The 18,318-nt window shown below is 47.0% G+C and overlaps 3 gene segments (V, D, J or C); all 3 read right to left on the reverse strand.

Annotated features, from left to right (window-relative positions):
* Window positions 1-5,717: 5,717 nt before the first annotated feature.
* Window positions 5,718-6,395, reverse strand: LOC133373187 (immunoglobulin lambda variable 8-61-like). The segment is given in 2 exon segments: window positions 5,718-6,175; window positions 6,324-6,395. Coding segments are annotated over 2 exon segments (486 nt in total).
* A 2,483-nt stretch (window positions 6,396-8,878) lies between these two features.
* On the reverse strand, window positions 8,879-9,622 carry LOC133373469 (immunoglobulin lambda variable 3-21-like). The segment is given in 2 exon segments: window positions 8,879-9,423; window positions 9,557-9,622. Coding segments are annotated over 2 exon segments (591 nt in total).
* A 1,038-nt stretch (window positions 9,623-10,660) lies between these two features.
* LOC133373470 (immunoglobulin lambda variable 8-61-like) lies at window positions 10,661-11,291 on the reverse strand. The segment is given in 2 exon segments: window positions 10,661-11,040; window positions 11,188-11,291. Coding segments are annotated over 2 exon segments (480 nt in total).
* Window positions 11,292-18,318: the final 7,027 nt, after the last annotated feature.

The raw sequence follows: 18,318 nt of genomic DNA on the forward strand, positions 1-18,318 counted from the left end.
AATGTATGTAAGGGCAATGCTCTTTGGAAAATAAGGAGTAACAGGTGATTTGTAAAGACTAGAGATGGACCATAGAGAAGGAGATGGCTAGAGAAATCTCTACAGACCACAGTTTGCCAGGAAAGCTATTGCACAAGCTGTGTGATAGGCCAAGTGACATTTTCTAGCTCTAAAGAAATGGAAACTGAACAGTGAAGACATGGGAAGAGGAGGTTCTGATTGTGACATTGGGCAGCTGACCCTTAAAAAGTGAAGGAAAAAGCATGGCTTTTCCGTAGTGAATGCCCATTGCAGAATCATCCATAGCAGACTTAAAACTCTGTAAACGCATCTTAGAGTGCTGGCTGTCTCCCTAGAGATCTGGCACGGGAACAGTGGTCTGGGGCTCTCTGCTAGACTCTTTACGCATTGTGCCTCCACCTATGTTCACCTGTAGATGTGTAAATAAACGCAAGTTATTACACAATGCCAATAAACCCTCAGTATCTTCCTTCCAAAGGAAACCAAACTTGGCTAAGGAACCTTTCACCACTCAGCGAAACGGGGCGAGCGTAACAATATATCTGACGGCTCCTCCATTGCTTTAAAAGGGGTTCCTTCCAGAACTAGTGACAACAGGCTCAGCTTAAAATATCATTTTCAACGATCACATTTTGAATTTAATGCAGGGGAGAGCAATGGCCGTGACTGTAACGCAAGTGGGGCTGGAGGGAAATTGCCAGGAGTGCTCGAACAGCCTCTACCTCTTTGTCTGCCAATTGCAACTAGTGCCCAACTTCTGCAAGGAGGTTTTTGTCTCACTTCCCCATCAACTCCATCGCTGTGTAATACATGTAGTTGCCCTCGTAAGACAAGCAGTAGTGGTCAGCCTCGTCTTCAGATTGCAGACTGGAGATGGCGAAGGTGACGGCGTTGGCAGATTTGTCAACAGAACCCGAAAATCATGAGGGGGTTCCAGAGGTTCTAGTGCCGAACCAGTAGATTAATAAGTTGGGGGCTCTGCCAGGCTTCTGTTGATACCAGGCGACATTGTAGGTGGCGATGCTGCCACTGCTCCTCCGGCAAGAGATCCAGACCGTTTCTCCGAGAGATGCCGATGCCGAGTTTGGCTGAGTCAGTCTAAACTGAGCGAAAGTCCCTGAGAGGAAGACAAAGGGGAGGAGAGAGGCCTTTGCCAGTGAGAGTTTTGTCCCACGCAAGGGAGAGGCGAGAGAGGAATGTTTGCGGGAGAGAGCAATATTGTCGAATGTGGATCAGTAGGAGAAAAAAGGAAGGAATACAGGAAGATGCCTCATCCTAAGTCAGACCATTGATCCGTTCGGCTTGGTACTGCCTACACTAAGGACAGCCAATGTGCTGTCCTCGAGATGTATTGGACACCAACTCCCATCGACCCCAGCCAGCATGGCCAATGATTAAGGAGTATGGGAGTGGTAGTCCAATAACATCTGATGGGTGCCATGTTGGCTAAAGCTGGTCCGCCCTGACCAGCAGTGGCTACCCAGTAGAACCATATTCCAGGTCCACCAGGAGAGGCCAAGGATTGAACCTTGGACCTTGCAACGTAGGTTGATCTGCCACTGAGCTGCACCCCTTCCCCCAGAAAGAGAAAACAAACACTCTCCATTACCAAGGTAGTAAGAGAAGAGGATGAGGAAGAGAGGAGTCCCGGCCATGGCAGAGGAATGAGAGAAAGCTGGCTTCCTGAGGCAACACTTTCTCTGAGCAGAATGCTGCCAGCCTCCTTTAAGCCCACAGAGCTGGGAACATGGAAACACATTCAAATAGGTCCCTGCTTATTAACTGGTTCATAGGAAGCTGCCTTTTACTAAGTCAGATCATCGGTTCATCTAGTATTGCCTGCACTGACCGGCAGTGGCTCTCTAGGGTTTCAGGCAGGGGGTATCTCCCAAACCTATCTGGAGATGCTGAGGACTGAACTGGGACTTTCTGCATGCAAGGAAAATGCTCTGCCACTGATGATGTTTTCGTGTTTTGTTTGCCGCCCTGGGCTCCTACCGGGAGGAAGGATGGGATATAAATTCAATTAATTAGTTAATTGTTGTTGTTGTTGTTAATAATGATAATAATAATAATAATGATTCATTTTCTTTATGTTCTCTTATTCATATTTATGCCCACATTCCCCTAAAATATGCATTTTTGTAAACATGGCCTGGTTGGAGAATTAGAGCTTGGAAAAGTTACTTTTTTGAACTACAACTCCCATCAGCCCCAGCCAGCATGGCCACTGGATTGGGCTGATGGGAGTTGTAGTTCAAAAAAGTAACTTTTCCAAGCTCTGCCCAAAATTCAGATAAAAGCAATTTTTCAAAGGATGGCCGTGTTTCATTACTTACATTGTTTTGGAAAGTGCAAAATTTCTAAATTTACCTTTAAATGCCAACTGAATCAATTTTTCCCCCTATCCAGGTATGAGGTTACACCAAGGTCTGCTGGGAAGTATCAGCATGACAATGGGCCTGTCCCTGACCTCACAAGAACCGGCTTTCATCAAGGTGTCTCCTTTTCTGAATCTTCATTTCAGGTCTAAATCCCATCCGCTTAGCTGCCAATTGCGGTCTCAGCAGTGGTGATATTAATTCATTTAAAGAAACATGGGAAGCTGCCTTATTCTGACTCAGGCCATTGGTCCATCTCACTCAGTATTGTCTAAGTTGACTGGCAAGGCTCTCCAGGGTTCCAGAAGGGGTTCTCTCCCAGCCATACCGGGAGATGCCATTGGGGATTGAACCTGGGACCTTCTGCATGTAAAGCAGATGCCCTACCGCTGAGCCATGGCCCTTCCCTTGAAAGGGAGGTATCCTTAGACGATAATGTGATTGTTTCACTTATTCAAAAATTTGTTAAGCCAGCCCTGCTGTGTTTAGGTGGCCCTTCATTCTCTTGAGTGGGGCCCTGCGCTCCTGCCCTAAAGTCCTGCTCTGATGGCACCACTTTATCTCATGCACTAGATTAGGAACAGAGGCATTTCACCTTCCGCAAACATAGAGAGGGGTTGAGAGAGGAAGCTGGGAGGGTTTTTGTCTTACTTCCCCATCTGACTCATTCACTGTGTCAAACACTCCCAACCCACACAGCACAGTAATAATCGGCTTCATCTTCCACCAGGGCTCCTGTGATGGTCAGGGACATCGTGTTCCCTGATCTAGACCCGGAGAAACGGGCCGGGATGCCGGAGTTTCTGCTGCTGGTCCAGTAAATCAACAACCGCGGTGGATTCCCCAGTTTGTGTTGGACCCAAAAAGGGTAATTGCTGTCAGTGATGGTTCCGCTACTGAATCTGCAAGACAAGGTGACAGTCCCACCTGGAAGCACGACCTCTGAAGGCTTTATGGACTGCAGTTGCTGCGTGCTGGGACCTGAAAGAGAATACCGTAGGAGTAAAACATATTAAACTCTTTGATGCAGAGGAGCAACACCAGATATTTGAGTGGCTGGGGATTAAGCTGATGAAACCATTTGGACTTTGTTTCTGGGAAGATAAGCCCCTTTCTTTCACTCCACGGATTTGTCTTACCAATGGAGGCCAGGATTATGAAGAGAAGAAGGCCCCAGGCCATTGTGGGGAAACAGAACATCTTCCGAAAGCAAAGGGATCTCAGACTGGCCTCTTCTGTGTCTCTCTTAAAACCCCAGAGGCAAGAGAAGCCACCCCCTCATGCAAACACCTTGCTTTTTCAGGGACAGGAGGGCTACAAAAGTAGCAAAGGGTCCTCTGTTGGCCAAAACGCCACACCTCCGAGCTTGCGGCCCAGCAAGGTCTGCACCAGTCACATATTCCTTGCAGCCCCGTCATGCAAATGCCGTGCTCTTTAACTACTGCTTCCATGGAGAGAGTGTCTGCAAAGCAATTAAAGGGAAAGCAACTGTGTCCTCTTAGCAAACCATCAAGTCTCCGGGCTCAGGACCTGAAGGGCAATGTATTTATTTATTGCATTTCTATCCCCCCTTTCCTCCAAGGAGCTCAAGGTGGCATACAAACATGGTTCTCCCCCTCCTCATTTAATCCCCACAACAACCCTGTGAGGTAGGTTAGGCTGAGAAGCAGTGCACTCACTGTCCCAGGTCACCCAGTGAGCTTAATGGCAGAGTGGAGGTTTTGAACCCTGGTCTCCCAGGTCCCAGTTCAACACTCTAACCATTACACTGCACTGGCTCTCAAGCAAGCACACTGGCAAGTAAGGAGTGTATTGGTTAGGCAAATCCCGTCAGCCCCCAGCTTGTGACTTGGAGCTTGAAAGCGAGCCTGAACTCAGCTGATTTTCAGACCTGAGTGCCTCCAGGTAACCTGCTTTCCATCTTAAGAACACCAGAAGAGGCCGGCTAAATCAGGCCAAAGGCCCGTCTAGTCCAGCAATCTGTTCTCAGAGTGGCCAACCAGATTTATTTATTTATTTATTTATTTATTTATTTTATTTCATTTATATACCGCCCTAAACCTGACGGCTCTCTGGGCGGTGTACACCAGAGATAAAAACAGTACAATATATAACTACAATAACACAATAAAGTCAAAAACCAAAAGCAAACAAATAGCAACAAAAGCAAACAGCATCATAATACAACAAAAAAAAGTACAGTTAAAATACACTTTAAAAACAGATTAAAATACACTTTAAAATGCCTGGGAGAATAAAAAGGTTTTCACCTGACGCCGAAAAGATAGCAGCGTCATAGATAGATGCTTCTGGGAAGCCCCCAGGCAGGACAGGAGCACAACAGCAACCTCTCGGGACTCCGTTTAGGAAGCCCCTTTTAGACATTGAGCTCTTCCTGAGCGGTAAGTAAGAAGAACACACACCACTTGGTGGCAACAACTCAGAGATTCTTAATTGGTTTTCAATCTGCTGCTCAATTATTATTCGGGAGGATGGGGTGGCAAGGCCATTGCACTTTATCCCACATATTCCTCCTGTCCTACCAACTTTTCTCTTGTCTCCAGTCTGCACAACTGTCAAAGATACAGAAGACCTCTGGGAGGCCGGGCCTAGCAACCAAGAGGTCTTCTGTATCTTTACAAGTTGTACAGAAGGAAGGGAGAATTCCACCTTGTGGTTTTTCCCATTACAGGGTTGCAAGAACACCTGCACTTGGCTCACTTTCTCTTCTCCTAAAGATACAGGATCAGTCCCAGGCCCTGAACCTGGCAACCCTAGTTAGGATGCTTCCAGTCTGTTGCAATTGTGGGGTGGGATTCAATCACATACCGGATAGTCCAGACTGCCCAATTAAAACTGATTTGGAGCTCTTGCACAACAAACTTGCTTCCTCCAAAATCAGACTTTGTGCAGTAAGGAAAGTTTAACATTTTCTCGGCACAATGGTCACATAGGGCAGAAACACATATAGGGCAGTTCTGGTGGTTCCAATGTGTCTCCAGATCTCTCTTCTGAAAATGGGGGCACACGATGCTAGTCAAACCCCAATCCTTTTTAATGTAAAACCTGGTGGGAGCAGCTTGAATGTTTTTTTTTTTAATTCAGCTTCACAGGGATGTTGCACCTGATTGGCAGATCAACCCATTCCCCCTCCAGGTGTGGCAAATGGAAATGCTTTGTTCCGGCAACTAGTGTGTTTACAGCCATAGGCTCCCTGCAAACAAATCAGAATGAATACTCAGTAAACAGCAGGCATTGTCTAAGCTTCCTTCAAATTTCTGCAAGAAAATCAGGATGAATACTCAACAAACAGGTCAACGTATACTGACTTCAGAATTTTTCTGGGGCTTCATTCATAACACACACACAAAAAAGGATAAAAGAGGCAGTTCGGCTTCTGTTAAGGTACAGAGAGAACAAGGGAGGGGAGGTTTTTGTCTCACTTCCCCATCTGAATGAACCACTGTGGGTCTGACTCCCAGTCCACACAGCACAGTAATAAACAGCTTCATCTTCCAATAGGGCCCCCGTGATGGTCAGGGACATCACATTCCCTGATCGAGACCCAGAGAAACGGGCTGGAACATCAGACGGCCGGGTGCTGGTGGTGTAGATCAACATCCGGGGTTTACTCTCAGGTTTTTTCTGGACCCACCAAGGATAGTTGCCATCGCCAATGTTTCCACTGTTGAATCTGCAAGACATAGTGACCGTCCCACCCGGAGCCACAAATTCCGGGTCCTTCAGGGTCTGTAGCTGCTGGACACTAAGACCTGGAAGGGAAGAAGGCAGGAAACTGCTTAGTAGAGGGATTGACAGTGCAGCAACAGCAAATATTGTGCTAAGCACAAGATTTTGGAGCACAGAAGATGCCTGTCTTGGTTTCTAGTCAGATTTGTCCGCTCAGTGGATTTCCCTCACCTATGGAGACCAGGACTGTGAAGAGAAGCAGGTCCCAGGCCATTGTGGAGGAATCTGCTGGGCAACTTTTTCTAAAAGTAACAGGATATCCCATTGGCATCCCCCAGCCTCTCTTAAATCCCCAGAGATGGAGGGAGCAGCCCCTTCATGCAAATGTGCAACTTCTTCACTTCTCTCTCTCGCTCAAGGACCAGCAGAACAAGCACAGAAAAAGCAGCTGCAACCTGCTGGTCATGGCATGTTTAGGGGCCTGGGAGTCTGCGAAGTAAGAAGCAACAGAAAGTATTTTATTTTATTGCTCCCTCCTTGCATTCAGCCACAGGCACTCTAGTATTCATCATTCCAGTATCCCCTTGTCCATAAATCATGGGGTGGATTAGTCTGTTCTTAGCAGGGCATTCTGAAAATCCTGCATTGAGGACTACATCTCCAAAGGTGGAGAATTACATTTTTTGTATGTTTGTTGGTATAATGAGAGAAATATAATTTTCTAGGTTCGATTCTCCGTAGAAACAGTAGCAGCACAAATAAGAACACCAACAAAAATACAAAAATGTAATTCTCCATCTTTGGAGATGGCAGGTGTTGCCGCCACTCACCATATGCTCAGAGGCACGTATTACCAAATTCTTCCAAGCTACACAGGAAGTGGATTGGACTGCGAAAGACCAACCCAAATTGTGTTTGCATTTTTACAAATTTATAGGGCAGTACAATATCTCAGAGAGAAGGTCAGGTCTCTTGCTTTCCTGGTGCATTCACTATACCTGCTCCATTTCCCTGCATTTGAAAGTTTGACAGAAATATCTGTTGGCTATAGGTATGTTCTTAAACCGCAAGGTTTTTGTTTTTTTTAACCTATTAGTGAATTTCTCTGCTTTTAGATCCGGGAGGTAAGAACTGGGATCCTGTGCAAGTTTGCTGACAATGGATTGATGATTTGCATGCTGATTGAGTTCAATGGGATTTACTCCTCCTCAATCATACTAAGCATAGGTGAAACTGACCACAGGGGAGGAGGAAAAGAGGGAGGGAGGGATGAGGGCTAGAGTAGGCAGGGGAGAAGGAAGAAGAGGGGAGGAGAGGAAGAAGGAAGGAAGGAGGAGGGGAGAGGAGAGGGGAAGGAGGGGAGGGGAGAGGGAGAGGGGGTAGGAGGAGAGGAGAGAGGGGGAGGGAAAGGCAGCAATCGTTTGCCTGCTTATTGAGTTCAGTGGGATTTACTCCCATGCAATCATACTTAGGATAGGTAAAATTGACCATGGGAGATGAGGAGAAATGGGAGGAGAGAGGAGAGAGATGGAGGAGGGCAGGGGGAAGAAGGGGCAAAGGAAGGGGGAAGGGGCAAGAGGGAGGGGATGGGGGTAGGAGGAGGGGAGGGCAGGTTTGATCATGTGCATGCTTTTGAGTTCAATGGGATTTACTCCTATACAATCATGCCTAGGGTAGGTGAAACTGATCTGGGAAGGGGCCTGAGAGGGGGAGAAGGGAAAAGGAGAAAGAAGGGAAGAATAGGGGGAGGGGGAGGAGGGGAGGAGATTGGGTGGGTGGGCACTGGGCAGAGGGAGAGCCCCTTTCCTTTCCAATGGGAAAACATTGTGAACAATGCTGCTGTTCAATGCAGGAATCCAACTATAGATTCATAGAGGAGTAGAGTTGGAAGGGGCTGTAAAGCCATCAAGTCCAACCCGCTGCTCAATGCTGGAATCCAAGAAGAAACCCATAAGGAGCCATCATGTGTATCCAGGGTGGGCAACTTCAGGCCCAGGGGCCAAATGCAGCCCTCCAGACCCCACTGTCTGGCCCTTGGAACTCTCCCCAGGCCACACCCCTCACTGGCCCTGCTTTGCACCCCGAGGGTTTTTGCCTGGCTGAAAAGTGTCCTTAGATATTGCCTCTCGCTTGCCTGGGGAAAGATGAAGAGAGGTGAGTGAGTGTTCATTGAAACTACCATACTGTTCCATTGGGTGTTCCATTTGGTTTTGCCTCTGGCCCCGGCACGGAGCTCTCAGAAGGTCACCCAGAAGAAATGGCCAAAGAATGAATTCTTCAGGCATCCCACCTTCAAATATGTTATGCACATTTCTTCAGTGATATTTGAAAGGTCTTTCTCCAACCTGTGGCCCTGTAGATGTCATTAGACATCAGTTCCCACCATCCCTGACCATTGGGCTTGCTGGCTGGGATTTATGGAAACTGGAGTCCAGCAACATCTGACGGGCCAGAGGTTCCCAGCCCTGTGATATAAGACTAGCAAACTTCACATTAATGCAGAATGTATTGGGATTTTTAAAAAGCCACGTTCAATATCTGTAATGATGTGGTCTCTGCTGCCCCCTCCTGACATAAGAGAGGCAGAGACTGTGAATCAAAGGCACTCGGCCTGCAACAGTGGCAAGCTCAGGAATCCATCGGAAACTCATTAAAAGGGCAATGACAGGAACAGCCACCTCCAACTGCTCAGCACAGCCGGATCTGGGGATCAGCACGTGGCATCTCTGCCGTGTTTGATATAAAGTCCAAGGCTCTTTGAGCCACCAGTAAACTTGCACTCTGAGTCATTGAACTTTCCATGTGTCACTCTGTGGACTGGATTGGTGGCCAATGGTCCTGCTTTGCAGAAGGAGGTGGGAATTCAAGAGGCTTTTCTGGCTCTTCCAGCTCTGTCCATTGTAAGGTTGACCAGAGAACAGCTGCAGAGACGAAGCATATGAAGTTCTTTTCTGTCGATCACGTTCCTCACTCTGGGGAGGAAGAGGCAAGGTTTTTGTCTCAGTTCCCCATAAGGTTTTACCACCGTGTAAGGTGCTGCCACTGCTGTCCCATCTACTGCAGTAATAATCAGCCTCGTCTTCAGCCTGGACATTGGTGATGGTTAAATAACCAGTATTCCCAGAGCGGGTGGCAGTGAACCGGTTAGGGATCCCGGGTCCCCTGCTGCTGCAAGCATCACAGTGCACAAAGCGAGGGGCTTGTCCAGATCTCTGTTGATACCAGGGAATGGCATAATTGCTGTTACCAGCAGTGCAGGAGATTTTAGACGTTTGTCCTGGGGACACCGACTCAGAGGCAGGCTGAATCCCAGTTGCCTGGGAACTGACACCTTTTGAAAAACAGGAGAAGCAAACACTAGGTTACATTTGCAGTTCTCTCACATATCTTCAAAGCACGCTGTTCCTGTGATAGATAGTCTTCTTATTGGCCTCTGTAACATAAGATCACATCCACATGCTTACCTGAGCAGTAAATGAAAAGAGCGAGGATGAACAGAGATGGGGCCATGGTGAAGCCTCTAAAAGACATTTTGAAGCAATCTCTTTCTCCTCTTTTAAATCCCCCAGAGCCAAAGAGTTGCCTCTTCATGCAAATGTGCTCTGTGATCATTGATCATGTTGCCTAGAACTTCATGTGCTTGCAAAGCATTATGGGGAATCCAAGCACAGGACAAATTTGTATAAAGGTCCTTTTTCAAAGCAGTTGGACAGGCCCTTGCTTCGGCCTGGATGGGAGCGAGGCAATGATGGCACAATTCAAAGGGGTAAAGGTTGGTGCTCAAAAGGGATCCAGGGAATTTTTTTTCGTTAGTGTGGAACACGTCACACATCCACACCTCTCTCCATCCAGACAAGCCACTGGGATTATCAGGGTTTAGGGACACATTTGAGCCAGGCAAAAAACACTCAAAGGATGTGAATCAGGCACAGGAAGGGGTATGGTCAAGGGGAGGGTGTGGCCTGGGGAGAGTTCTGAGGGCCAGCCAGAAGGTCCTGAATGGCCACATTTGCCGCCGCCTCCCTCGGACCGGAGATTCCATATCCCTGACCTATGGGTTGACTAATACATTGCAATATTGGTGAACCTCTTACAGTATTTTGGGGTCCACCTAAGAATGTAATATGTGATGGGGACTAATGTGTATTTGGAAACCCAGTTATCAGATAGGTGCCCTTGTTCCAAATCTCAGTTTGGTGTAGTACATAAGAGAATCAGTCCTGGATCATGGAGCCATAGCTCAGTGGTAGAACATCTGCCCAGCTCACATAAGGTCCCAGGTTCAATCCTAGCATCTCAAGAAAGGGCTGGGAGAGAACCCAGTCCGAAATCCTGACAGGCCGCAGCCAGTCAGTGCAGAGATTACTGAGCTTGATGGACCAATGGTTCTTGCAAACAAGTTGGAATGAATGTTCAGTAAAAAGCAGGCATTTTCTAAGATTCCTGCAAGGTTTCTGCAAGCAAATCAGGATGAATACTCAACGAACAGGTCAACTTAAATTGACCTCAGCATTTGTCTGGGGCTTCATTCACGACACGCAGAAAAAAATGAGGCTATAAGAGGCAGTTCAGCTTCTGTTAATGTACAGAGAGAACAGAGGGGAGGTTTTTGTCTCACTTCCCCATCTGAATGAACCACTGTGGAACTGACTCCCAGTCCACACAGCACAGTAATAAACAGCTTCATCTTCCAATAGGGCCCCCGTGATGGTCAGGGACATCACATTCCCTGATCGAGACCCAGAGAAACGGGCTGGAACATCAGACGGCCGGGTGCTGGTGGTGTAGATCAACGTCCGGGGTTTACTCTCAGGTTTTTTCTGGACCCACAAAGGATAGTTGCCATCGCCGATGTTTCCACTGTTGAATCTGCAAGACATTGTGACCATCCCACCCGGAGCCACAAATTCCGGGTCCTTCAGGGTCTGTAGCTGCTGAACACTAAAACCTGGAAGAGAAAAAGCAGGGAACTGCTTAGTAGAGGGATTGACTGTGGAGCAATAGCAAATATTGTGCTAAGCACAAGATTTTAGAGCACAGAAGACGCCTGTCTTGGCTTCTAGTCAGAGTTGTCCGCTCAGTGGAATTCCCTCACCTATAGAGACCAGGACTGTGAAGAGAAGCAGGTCCCAGGCCATTGTGGAGGAATCTGCTGGGCAACTTTTTCTAAAAGTAACAGGATATCCCATTGGCATCCCCCAGCCTCTCTTAAATCCCCAGAGATGGAGGGAGCAGCCCCTTCATGCAAATGTGCAACTTCTTCACTTCTCTCTCTCGCTCAAGGACCAGCAGAGCAAGCACAGAAAAAGCAGCTGCAACCTGCTGGTCATGGCATGTTTAGGGGCCTGGGAGTCTGCGAAGGAAGAATCTGGATTCGGTGCCAAAGCTCAGCAACGGAAGGCATTTTAATATATCGCTCCCTCCTTGCATTCAGACATGAAAAAAATGGAAATGGACAGCCTTCAAGTCCATTCCGACTTATTGCAACCCTACAAATAGGGTTTTTCATGGTAAGCAGTATTCAGATGTGGTTTACCATTGCCTTCCTCTGAACATTCAGCCATACAGTCTGGTATTCATCATTCTGGTATCCCCCTTGTCCATAAATCATGGGATGGACTGGTCTGTTCTTAGCCCAGGGCATTCCGAAAATCCTGGCGAGGTTCATGGAATCAACCTTCCACAAACATTGCATCTCTGGAGGGCGCACAAAGGCTGTGTTAGCGAAAAGCAAACAATCCCCAGGGCCGCAAGATGTGAATTCAATTCAACTTGAATTCAATGAAAGCGATTAGGCTTGAGCCCCCAAACCTGTTTTTGTTCCAAAGGTAGCACCAGGCTATATGAAGCCATGGTGCAGAAAGCTGTTCATCCATGGCTTGCAGTAGCGCACGCCAGTCGAGGACAGTAGTGGGGCGTGAAAGACACATGGGGGAACACAGTGGGGCAATGCACATTTATGGAAAGGGGAGCACCAAACCACCTTAAGGACCCTTCCAGACTTTCTTTTATCATGCATTCATGATTATTTGTGCTCATGGTGCCATCGGGTGGTCATACGTGATCCTCCTTTCAACCCTGTTTGCACCTGCAAGTCTCGGAGCACTCCGAGCACGGTGACCTTTGGTACAGGAATACTCAAACATGTCCCTTTCCCATCTTTGAAAATGCGGAGGGTCTGTTTCACTGAGCATTGGGACAAATCACATTGCAGCATCAATGACTATAGTGCAGAGACATGAACTAATATAAATATATATTATATGTCTTGCAGAAAATGTTGCTTCCTATTTGCATCTTAACCCATGATTCCATACAGCAGGGGTGGGTAACTGCATACAGCTAGTGGGCCAGATGCTTCCTTCCCCCACCTTCTGAGGGCCAATTTTGACAGGTGGGTAGGACTGCCCACCTATCAATCACCTGATATCATTATGACTTCAGGTGACAACTTGAAAGGGACTCAAAGTTTGTTTTGTAGGCCGTTTCAATACAAAGTACTTGGAAATGGACTTCAAAGGCAATGTGGATCAGCACTGAGAGACATCACTTTTTCTTTCTTTTTCGCTCTTTAAGTCAAGGGGTTGAGCAATACACCGGTTGCCTCTCCCCTCTCCCCTTGCTTCTGCATCTCTCTTTCAGGCCCAGAGACTTTTTGTTTCAGTTCCATATCTGAATGCATCATGGTGTAATGTGTCTTCATGCCACACTGCACAATAATAATATCCTTCATTGTCCGCCTCAGCCCTGGCAATGTTTAGTTTTATAGTGTTACCATACGGAGCTGCAGAGATACGACCAGGAACCCCAGAGGCTCTTTCAGTGGTCTTGAAGATTAGTAGCTGAGGAGCCTTTTCTGGTTTCTGTAGATACCAGGATGGGTTGGTGGAACTGATAAACTCCACACCATGTAGAGTGTAGGAAATGGTTGCTGTCTCTCCCAGACCTATCGAAGCTGGACTGCATACCTGAGTCAGCTCAACCTGTGAGCTGTAGCCTAGAATGAATGGGAACAAATCATTCACGCTGAAGGTTGTCAACTGCAATAGGGGACACAGCTTTTTTGCCTTTAATGATAAAGGAACAATGGGGAGTATTTCTGAGGAGTGTTTGGTCCTTCAAGGGGCAAAAGTTCAACATCCTCATCATGATTCATCCCCCACCTTGAATCCAGCGTTGCTGAGGAAATCTTTTGTCAGTGCAAGAATTTCTGCTTATGCAATGGGACTTTCCCCCCTCTTCTCCCCCCTCCATGCCACGCACCCCATACCCTCCCCAAATCTTCTCCAGAAGGCTTGAAGAACCCCTAGAACAGATTTAGGGGTTGCGCAGGGGGAGGAGAGGGGAGAAAGTTCTGTCGCACAAGCAGAAATCCTTGTGCTGATGGAACAATTCCCTTCACACTTTGTTGGATTCCATTCTTGTTGGAGAACCGTTCTTCACAACCCTGTGCCAAATTTATGCTAGTGACTGAAGGTTCAAAGCAACAGAATCACCAGGCACATAAACTGGGAGCCATTGCAGTGGAAACAATCCCAGCTTCAAAAGAACAATATCACCAGCTGCTCCAGTGAAACCTGTTCCCAACTTCTCACCAATGCAAGAAGCCAAGAGGACAAAAAGAAGGATGTTCACGGCCATGGTGGAGAAGATAGACTAGCAGCTGACTGAGATCCTCCAAGTCTCTTCCTTTAAATCATCCCAAAGCCGGAGAAAAGTCTCACCCATATGCAAATTGGCAGTTCCTCCCACTTCCTAGAGGTGATCTCTTTGCTGAGGGCACATTTAAGGTTTCCTGGGCATGGTTTGCAAAGGCCCTGTGCCTTTCATGGCTGCATCTCAGGCAGAAATCAGCAGATTAACCTTCCCCAGCCCTCAGCATCATAACAGAAAGAACTTTGCAGCTAGATTTCTACCTGTTATTTCGCTGCTTGGGTGCAGGGCAATTTCCACTTAAATACATTCAATATGCATTATTGTTTGTGTTTTTAAGAAAAGACCTTGAGCTCTATATGAGTGCCTCTTGCTTCTGCGCCTCTCTTTCAGGACCAGAGTGGGTTTTTTTGTGTAAACACTGGTTGGTTGGAGAACTGCATCGTGACATTCTGACAAGTGCGGATTTCAAAAGATGGCTGTGTTTGAGTTCTCATACTGTTTTCAAAAGCGCGAATTCAGCCATAAATGAGAACTGAATTCCTTCCCCATCCTTAATGTTCAGTCTGGAAGCTGCAGCTCGTGTAAGATGCCACCCCCAAGACTGTTAGTATTTATTTGTTTCAGTGAATTGCTTCTCATGAGGCACCCATCCCAAAGCAACTTCCTTTTAAAAATAAATAAATTGAAAACTGATGTCAAAACGTGAAGAACTGAACTTAAGATTGGAAAAACGAGGAACTGAGAAAAATCGGAATTGACAGATTCACCCGTCCTTATCTGTCAGATATGACTGAAGAGAACGAGAAGAGCCTGGCTGCTAGACCAGGCCAGTGGCCCATCTAGTCCAGCATCATGTTCTCACAATGGCCAACCAGATAACTATAGGAAGCCCATGAGCAACTTGTGATTCCCAGCAAGTAATATCCAGAGATGTACTGTCTCTGATAGTTAAGGCAGAACATAGCATAAGAACATAAGAAGAACATGCTGGATCAGGCCAATGGTCCACCCAGCCAGATGCCCATGTGAAGCCTGCAAGCAGTGTGTTATATCTTCCTGCCAGTCAATAGAAATAACAGTGTCTTGGAGGGCTGCTAATTAAAGCTGGAAGATTAATTGTAGCTATAGGCCCCTTCCAACTCTACTAGTGATTCTATGCATGTGTTTTATACCTCTTTTCCACTTACCGTCATTAACCTTCAGGAAGAATCTAAAAACATTCCTGGTTTCCCAAGTGCTTAACAGCCAAGTAGGGACATTTTGAGATCAATCTGTCTCAAGAGTTATATGAAAAGCATATTACTTGTTTAATGTGCAGATATGTTTTGTGTTCTGTTCTGTTCCAGAAATTTGCATGAACATATTTCAGACAGTAAAATAGTGGCAAATTCAGACGTGCAGGATCCCTTCATAATAGTCATAGTCGCAGCCAGACACACACACCCTTATTTTGCTGCTGGAACTTGAGAATGAGATCCTTGTTAACACCTTATCCCACAACAACCAACATCTCTATGAGCCAATCAGCATGAAAGGGGAGAGTGTTAGCTTCTGAGAAGAGTCTTCTCAATGGCTGACTCACCTCCTTTCACTCTGATTGGCTCCAAACAGCAGGAAGGACAAGGACACATATTAGAAGACTCTTCTCAGTGGCTTCCACACTCCCCTTTCATACTGATTGGCTCGTAGGATGCTGGAGACATAGGGACCCTGCTGGGATCCTGCTCCCACAACAGTAAAGGGTCTAAGACATCCTGAGGCCCCAGACAACTACACCCCTGATTTCAGAGTTTTCTTAAAGTCCATTTTGCTGCAATACTGCTAGTTTATTAAATTGTAGATGTCAGGTAGGTTATAGAATCACTGTTGACCCACAGCCTACTCCACTCCTACGGAACCCGTAGCCTGCCAGATGATGTTGTACTCCAAATCCCATCCATCCTAGCCAGCATGGCCAATGGTCAGGGGTGGTGGCAGATGTAGTCCAGCAACATTAAGAGGCCCACAAGCTCCCCACCTCAAGAATAATGAATGGCTAAGAATGTATTTGCATTAATTGTCCCAGTCAGATCCATGTGCCAATCATTCAGTGTCAGGCATGACAGGGCCCTTGGGCATCAGTCTTCCCCAGGCCTTGGCACCGTAGCCCAACCCCCCATACAGGTGGCATGGGGTTAATAAGCCCACGTGTGTGCTCGTGCAGAGCTTGGAAAAGTTACTTTTTTGAACTACAACTCCCATCAGCCCCAGCCAGCATGCTGGCTGGGACTGATGGGAGTTGTAGTTCAAAAAAGTAACTTTTCCAAGCTCTGCTCTCGTGTCATGTGAATGATGTGCATGCATAACGTGCATGCCGACAATCAACCAAGATGAGGACAGGGGCATTAGCCCCTTAGGAAAGCTCCTACCGCCCCCTTGGGTGATGGCAGGCATGCGTGCACAGCGCGTACGGCATTCACACTTATGGGAGAGGTGGGTGGGGTGTGCATACAGGCTTATTGAAGCCCGTGCTGTCTGCATTGGGTGTGTGTGCCTTCATGATCCATAGCAGGGTCAGCTTGCAAGACCCAATGCTGACATGGATCACAGAATGGGAACTCCATTCCCTCACCCTAAAGAGAGGCCCTTCAGGGGGCCCTCTGGGCTGCAGGGGCCCTTGGCCAGGGCCCAACCTATCTGCCCTCTGGTGCCAGCCCTGAGTGAGAAGGATATTTCTGTACTGGGAAGCAACCGGTTTTGTTTGTTTATTCCTAGAAGCCACCACATTAGTTTCCCAGAATTCTCCACAAACCATGTCACTAGGGTAGGGTTGGGGAACTTATGACCCTCCAGATGCCCATGGACTTCAATTCCCATCACCCCTGACCATTAATAATGCTGGCTGGGGTTGATGGGAACTGACATCTGGAGGGCCACAGGATCTCTTAGGGCTTTTGAGGGAGTTGGGGGAAGTGGCTGCTATCATGACCTGCTGTTTTGTCCTCTGCATGCTCAGGCATGATGTCAACATCCAAGGCATTGTGTATTCCCGCCTTTAAACGAAAACAGCAAATAAGAATGGCCAGAACTGAGAAGACTGCTAACAGGAGCTGGAAGAGTGATTGTCTGTAGCCCAAGAATTCCACAAGTGCATTCCATATATGTTTGATTTAAAAAAAAAAGTCAGGGGCTTGAGCAATATACCAGGTGCCTCTCTCTCTTCTGGCTTCTGCACCTCTCTTTCAGGCCCAGAGGGTTTTTGTTTCAGTTCCATATCCGACTGCATCACAGTGTGATTTGCTTTCATGCCACACTGCACAGTAATAATCTCCTTCATCATCTGCCTCCACCCTGGTGACGGTTAGCTTTGCAGTACTGCCATATGTCTCTCCAGAGAAACGCTCAGGGATCCCAGAGGCTCTTTCCCTAGACTTGGAAATCAGGAGATGAGGAGCTTTCCCTGGCCTCTGCAGATACCAAGATGGGAAAGTGGTACTGATAAACTCCACACCTTGCAGAGTACACGATATGGTTGCCGAATCTCCTGGGGCCAATGAGACTGGACCGTTCGTCTGAGTCAACGCCACCTGAGAACTGAGGCCTGGAAAGAACAAGATGGAAACCAAGCAATCGCAGCACCCCTGCTGAAGGTTGCCCGCTACAATGGGGGATAGGGCTCTTCCCCCCTCAATCACAGAAGGAGGAATTTTCTGAGGGGGACTTTCTACTTTGAGAGAGCAGAAGCTCAAAAGTCTCATATTAAAGGTATAGGAATCATGCTCCACTTTGCATCTACTAATGCTGGGGGGAACTGAGGCACCATGCTTCACAGTTCATTGCCAAAATCATAGAAACGGACTACACGTCCGAAACAACATCACCAGCCACTGAAATTGGGAGGCACTGCGGGTGAAATCCTCCCAGATTCTCACCTGTGCAGAAAGTCAAGAGGACAAAGAAAAGGAGGTTGATGGCCATGATGGAGAGCACTGCCTAGCAGCTCAGCTGATATACAGACTCTCCAGGTCTCCTCATTTAAACCATCCCAAGGCCTGAGAAAGTATCCTTTATGCAAATCTGCACTTCCTCTTACTTCTTGGAAATGGCCTCTTAATTGAGGGAGCATTTGAGGTTTCTGGGCATGATTTACAAAGGCTCTATGTTATTCACAGTGGCTTCACAGGCAGGGATTAAGAGAGGAATGTGATTCCGTTCACACGCCAAGGTGAATCTACTAAATCCGCACTTCCCAAAATAATAGATGAATTGCAATGCAGCCGTTCTTCAAAATGTGCACCTCTCCAAATTTTACAGGGCAGGTCTCCAGCTGAGTAATGTGTGCCAAAATGCAAATACTAGGGTCAAGAGAGCATAAAAAGGCGTAGATTAGTGACATACAAAAATACATTCTGTTAGGAAAAACTGCTTGTAAAAATGTATGTATTGGGCAAGACTGCATACAAGAAAATTTGTACGTTAGTATAAATTTGCACTAAAATGCTGATGAGGGCTTTTTTAAAAAAAATATCACAAACGTGGAAAATGGGGAGAACTGAACTTTATATTGGAATAATGAGAAACTGAAAATTAC

This window comes from Rhineura floridana, chromosome 19, assembly GCF_030035675.1.
Source record: "Rhineura floridana isolate rRhiFlo1 chromosome 19, rRhiFlo1.hap2, whole genome shotgun sequence".
Classification (NCBI taxonomy): domain Eukaryota; kingdom Metazoa; phylum Chordata; class Lepidosauria; order Squamata; family Rhineuridae; genus Rhineura; species Rhineura floridana.